The sequence below is a fragment of the Apium graveolens genome, chromosome 7 (genome assembly GCF_009905375.1).
Source record: "Apium graveolens cultivar Ventura chromosome 7, ASM990537v1, whole genome shotgun sequence".
In the NCBI taxonomy this organism is placed as follows: domain Eukaryota; kingdom Viridiplantae; phylum Streptophyta; class Magnoliopsida; order Apiales; family Apiaceae; genus Apium; species Apium graveolens.
This window is the reverse complement of record NC_133653.1, coordinates 38,769,315-38,775,546: the sequence shown is the minus strand read 5'-3', so window position 1 is coordinate 38,775,546 and position 6,232 is coordinate 38,769,315. Positions and strand designations below refer to the sequence as shown.

Sequence of the window (6,232 nt, the reverse complement as noted above, 5' to 3'; positions counted from 1 at the left end):
CCACGTGGCAATGGCTGTTGGGATTTCACCGTGCCTATAAAAGGCACTCCTCCCCTCCTACTTCTTTTTTACTTTCTCTTCTTTGCTTCTCTCGGTTTTTCTTTGTGTTTTCTTCTTTTTCTTGTCATCGTCGTTGTTTGGTCAGGAGAGTTCTTGGAGGTTCTTTGTTTTTGCTTGGTCGTCCCCAACCGCTCCCTAATTTATATCTTGTAAGCTTTCCTTTCGCTTCTTTGCACCTTTCCTTTTGTATCTATTTTACGGGATAGTTTTGTTTGCTTTTGTTTTGGTTTGCAGTTGTTGGATCGTTTTGTGTTTGTTTGCTTAAATGCGTGTATATATATTTGTATGTATATGTTGTTGTGTTGTATTTTGGTGTTTGATTTTGTTTTATAAGTGTTTCTGGAGCTAGGGTTTTTTTGTTGAGTCCGGACTTGGTTGGTTAGTCCGGACTGATATATTTGTTTTTTTGTTGTCTTTGTGTTGTTATGAATTAGGTCCAGAGTAATAGGCTAGTTTTAGGGTTTGTAGTCCGGGGTGGTTGCTATGTTTTATGTTTTGTTTTGGGTTTAAAATAAAATTAAACATAGCATAGTCTGGACCATTTAGCTTTCAAGATAAATAAACTGTAGGGATTTAGACTAACCTTTATCACTTGTTTTAGGTTTAGGGTCCGGACTAAAGCTCGTGCCAAGGCATATATAACTTGCTACCCGGGGCCGTCAGGTTCAGATTTGGATTCTTCCAGCGAATCTGAGCGGGTTGAGATGGGGAAGAAGGCTTCCACCTCGGACTCTGAATCTATAACCAAGCTTTCTGTAGCTAAGATTTCTTCCAGGAAGGTAGCTTGCAGTCTGGAGGGTCTATGGGTTGAGACTCCGGGGTACTTCATTATCAAGAGTGATGAGATCGACAATAGCTTTTATTATAGGAGTATCAGGTCCGGGTACGCTAGGCAGCCGAACGCGGCTCCAGGGCCTTACAATAAGGATGAGTTTGATAGGAAGTTCGTTGGTAGCATAGTGGCTAAGGAGCCCTATGAGTTGAAGGAAGAGTATGCTGCTTTGGACCATGTGGCACATGATTCTTCAGTCCAGGCTGCTTTCTAGCTTGATCCTCGGATAGAGTGGAGGTGGCCTGAGCCCGGAGAGAGAATATATCACAGGCCGACTGATGGGTTTGTTCCGTTATGGTTGGAGCATCTTCGGTCTGGGTGGAACCCGCATTGGCACTTGTTCTTGAAGCACCTGTGCAAATATGTATACAAGATCTCTCTGATGCAGATGACTCCTAATGGCATAAAATGGATGACCTGGTTTATTGCTTCCTGCAACCAGTTCAAAGTTCAACCGACTTTCAAATTGTGGCATCATATTTTTCACTTGGTCCGGTCCAGCCAGACTCCTCCTTATGAGCTTCGGTTCCGGGCTGCTGAGTGCGGTTACGGGGGCTCCTATAGGCCAGTGATTCAACAGTCTTTCTTGAAGCATTGGAATGGTGAGCTTATCATGCTGAGGGGCATGGACTTGTTTTATCTTCCGTATATTGCTGTTGAAGGAGTCCGGACTAGGTTCCGAAGGGATGTTCTCCCGGGAGAGGCGATCCGGATGATTTTTGCCTTTTGTGAATGCTTGGGTTTTTAGATGACCCGGGATACCTTTATGATGTATAGGACTATGCATATGATAGGGTGTAAGTTATTTATTTCCTATCTCCGAACTGTTTATTTGTTTTATGTCCGGACTGTCCGTGGTTCTAGTATTCTTTCTTCTGTTGTAGCTATTTGTAGTTTCTGACTTGTGTTTTTTGTTTTGTTCTTTTGCAGGTTTGCCGCACTATAATCCGGACATGTCGTCTTCGGCCTATAGTGATGCACTGAAGGGTTTGGGCAAAGCTTTTAAGCTGTCGAAGAAAGCCACTGTTGGGGGGTCCGGATCAAATACTTCGGTGGAAGAGGGCTCGCAGAGCAACGCGGTTTTAAGGCCCGGGGCTGATGTAAATGAGACTGCTGCGGAACAGACTGTTGATGTGGAGATTGGTGATGAGTACGCCAATTTGGAGGATTTGGGGCCTCTAGGGGAAGTTCCGGATGTTGAGTCTGGAAGAAAGAAGAAAAGACTCCGGACATTGGGGACTAAACCTCCCCGGGCTGAGAATTTCGAAGCTGGTTCTGGGTCCGGAGCTGGTAAAGGAAAAGCTGTGGATGATGAGAATCTAGGCGCAGGTAGTCCGGAGCTTGAGGATAAAATTGCTCATTTCATGGCTGGGATTCCTACTCAAGCTAACTGGAGGAGGATGAACCAGTCCGGATTCGATGCAACTATGAAGGAGTGCTCCCGGGTCTGGGGCCAGGTTCACTTTTCCTCTGTTTTTGTTTTGTATTTGTTCCTTTGCCTTAGAATATTTTTCTAAGAAGTACCTTTGTCGCTTTTCAGCTTGGTTGTTATATGGTTGGCTCTGCTTTCCTGGCTTATAATGAGCTCAAGGATTACAGGACTGCTATTGCTGATAAGGACAGTGAGATTAGTCAACTCCAGGATCAGATCATTGTGAAGGATACTTCTCTATTCGGATTGAACAAACATCTTTCTGATGTCACTACCGGGGCTGAGAATGCTGAAAAGGAGGCTTCAGATCTGAAAGCCGAACTGGCTGAGCTCCGGAGGCAGATGTCCGCTGTGAGGCCGAAAGCTGAAGTCATAAAAGAGTTTAAGAGATCCGAGGAATATGATAAGGCGATGGACAATGCTGGTGCTCCGGAGATTGCTCGTTGTTGGGTGGTCGTAGAGAGACATATTAAGACCGATCCGGAGGCCAGGGATAACTTTGTTAGCGAGTTTATCAAGGCAAAGGAGGACATAGAGCTTGGATTGGGGGAGCCGGAGTCGTACGATGGTCCTTGCCCGAGTTTCTTGCCTGCTAATGCTCCGGAGTCTTGATTTTCTTTGAACTGTAATTTGGTTTTGCCTTAAGACTTTTGATATCTTTGTAACATTCGTACTTGTTCCGGGCTTATTTAGTCCGGCTACTAGTTGAATGTTTGCTTTTATTGCTGTTATTTTGCTTTGCTGTTGTTGGTTGTTTTTTCCTTAGAAAATTTTTCCAAGTAAAAATTATTGTACCAGTCCTGACTAATAGCTTGTCCGGACTGGTGGTTAGCTTCTTCACTTGGAAAATTAATTCCAAGTGAAATGGTTGCACTAGTCCTGACTAATAGCTTGTCCGGACTAGTAAGTAAAAATGGTTGCTCTAGTCCTGACTAATAGCTTGTCCGGACTAGTGGTTGCTTTTTAAATAGAAAGTTAATTCTAAGTAAAAATGGTTGCACTAGTCGTGACTAATAGCATGTCCGGACTAATGGTGGCCTTTAGTTAGAAAATTAATTCTAAGTAAAAATGGTTGCTCTAGTCCTGACTAATAGCTTGTCCGGACTAGTGGTGGTTTTTACTTAGAAAATTAATTCTAAGTAAAAATGGTTGCTCTAGTCCTGACTAATAGCTTGTCCGGACTAATGGTGGCTTTTAGTTAGAAAATTAATTCTAAGTAAAAATGGTTGCTGTAGTCCTGACTAATAGCTTGTCCGGACTAGTGGTGGCTTTTAGTTAGAAAATTAATTCTAAATAAAAATGGTTGCTCTAGTCCTGACTAATAGCTTGTCCGGACTAATGGTGCCTTCTAGTTAGAAAATTAATTCCAAGTAAAAATGGTTGCTCTAGTCCTGACTAATAGCTTGTCCGGACTAGTTGTCAACTTTGATGAATATATAAAGGGGAAATGCTTTTCATTAATCATTCATACAAAACATAAGAGGAAACAAATTGGTTGCTGCCATATTGGCTAAAAGATTTTTGGTTTCTTTGTTTGTTCTCCTACTGGTAGAATTTTCTTAGCCTTAGTCCATGCCAAGTATTTGGGACTTCTGAGCCATCCATGTTCAGGAGCCTGTAGGTTCCTGGCCACAGGACTTCTTTGACCTTGTATGGTCCTTCCTGGGCATTAGCTTTCCAGTGTTTGTGGGATCTGATGCTTATGTGTCTCGAAGGACTAAGTCTCCAACTTGGAAGTTCTTGCTCTAGACTTCTTACTGAAGTGCTCTCTTGTTTTCTCCTTGTATTTTTCCATCCTTTCTACAGCTTGGTCCCGGACCTCATCAATTAGCTCCATGTTTCTTATGAGTCCTTCTTCGTTTGCTTGTTCTTCAAAGTTTATTTCTCTGTGAGAAGGAGATCCCACTTTAATAGGGAGCATTGCTTCTGTGCCATAAGCTAGTTTGTATGGAGTTTCTCTTGTGCTTGTTCTGGGGTTTGTCCTGTAGGACCAAAGTACACTTGGTAGTTCTTCTGGCCATTTGCTTTTGCTTTCTTTGAGTCTTTTTTCAATTCCTCGGAGCAGGATTCTGTTGGTTACTTCTACTTGGCCATTTCCTTGGGGACTGATGATTTTTTGTGCTTGATCCCGTGCTCCTGGAGGTAGGACTCGAACTCTGATCCGATGAATTGGGGTCCATTGTCTGATACTAGGACTCGTGGTATCCTGAACCTCATTAAAATGTTGTCTATAAACTTTATGCAGTCTTGTTGATTGATTGTCCTCATTGCTTTTGCCTCCACCCATTTTGTCATGTAATCAATGAAGACTAACAGGTACCTGAGGTCTCCTTTGGCCCGGGGGAAAGGTCCCATGATGTCAATACCCCAAACAGCAAAGGGGATAGGTGACAGGACTGAGGAGGGTAGGACTGGGCTGATCTGGGACACATTGCTGAAGAGTTGGCATTCCTTGCATTTTTTCACGAACTCCATTGCATCCTGATGAATAGTTGGCTAGTAGTAGCCTTGTCTTATGATCTTATGAGCTAAGACCTTTGCAGATTTGTGGTCTCCGCATATCCCTTCATGAACTTCCGCCAAACAGTACTTTGCTTCTTCTGGGCCAAAACACTTCAGGATAGGAGATGAGAAGGTCCTGCGGTAGAGTATTCCTTCTTCGAGGAAGAACTTGGCTGCTTTTGCTTTCAGTCTTTGATCTTTTCCTTTATCTTTTGGGAGGTATCCTTTTTCCAAGTAGTTGATGAAGGGAGTCATCCAGTTGTGGTTGCTTTCGATCTCCAAGACCTCTTCGGATTCAATAGATGGTTTGTGGAGTTCTTCGAAGTAAACTGAGCAGTCCAGATCTGATGAGTTCCGGACTAATTTGGATAGAATATCCACTTGTTGATTTTCTTCTCGACAAATCTGAAGGACTTGATGGTTTGGTATTGAGGCTAAGTAACTTTGAACCAATGCTTGGTACTTGGCAAGAGTAGGGTCCTTTTCTATATATTCTCCATTTGTTTGCTTGACTACTATCTGGGAGTCGCTGTAAAGTTTTAGGTCCTGGACCCTCAGAGTTCTGGAGAGCTTTAGTCCTGCGATCAACGCCTCATATTCTGCTTGATTATTTGTTGTGGGGAAGCCGAAAGATATATCTGTTTGAACTGTGAATCCTTCAGGGCTTTTGAGTATGAGTCCGGCTCCTGACCTTTCGCTTGTTGAAGAACCGTCTACTTTCAAGATCCAGGCTCCCGGACTTGTATCTTTTTCTAGCTCTGAATCCATATCCATTGTTTCTAGCTCTTCTTCTGGGAAGTTACATTCTATTATGAAATCTGCAAGTGCTTGGGCTTTGATGGCAGTCCTGGGAATGAAGCTTAAATTGAATTGGCTCAACTCCACAGTCCAATTAACAAGTCTTCCCGAGACATCCGGCTTGTGAATTATTTTCCTCAAGGGCTAATTTGTCACCAATTTGATTTCTCTTCCCTGGAAATAGTGCCTGAGTTTTCTTGAAGTTGTTACTAAGGGAAAGGCAAACTTCTCCAATCTTGGATATCTTGTTTCTGCGTCTTTGAGTAGTTGGCTTACATAATAAACTGTTTGATGTTTTCCGTTTTCTTCCCTGATTAGGGTAGCTCCTACGGCTTGTGCTCCTGTTGATAAGTATAAGTAGAGAGGCTCTCCTGGCTTAGCTTTAGTTAGGACTGGTAGTTGAGAGAGGTAGGACTTGATTTCCTCAAATGCCTTTTGGCACTTCGGGCTCCAGTTCACCTCTAACTTGTTACTTGATCCTTTGAGTAGATCAAAGAATAGGCATCTCTCTGCCAGCTTTGAGACATATCTCTTGAGTGCTGCTAGTGATCTTGCTAGCTTTTGAACATCTTTTTGGGTCCTGGGAGCCTTCATCTCCTGGATTGCTT

General features: G+C 43.1%; 1 protein-coding gene across 1 annotated transcript; it reads right to left on the bottom strand.

Annotated features, from left to right (window-relative positions):
* Nucleotides 1-4,820: 4,820 nt before the first annotated feature.
* On the bottom strand, nt 4,821-5,600 carry LOC141673512 (uncharacterized). The gene has a single exon (XM_074480260.1). The coding sequence runs from the start codon at nt 5,598-5,600 to the stop codon at nt 4,821-4,823; it is 780 nt and encodes a 259-aa protein (XP_074336361.1).
* Between the last annotated feature and the right edge of the window lie 632 nt (nt 5,601-6,232).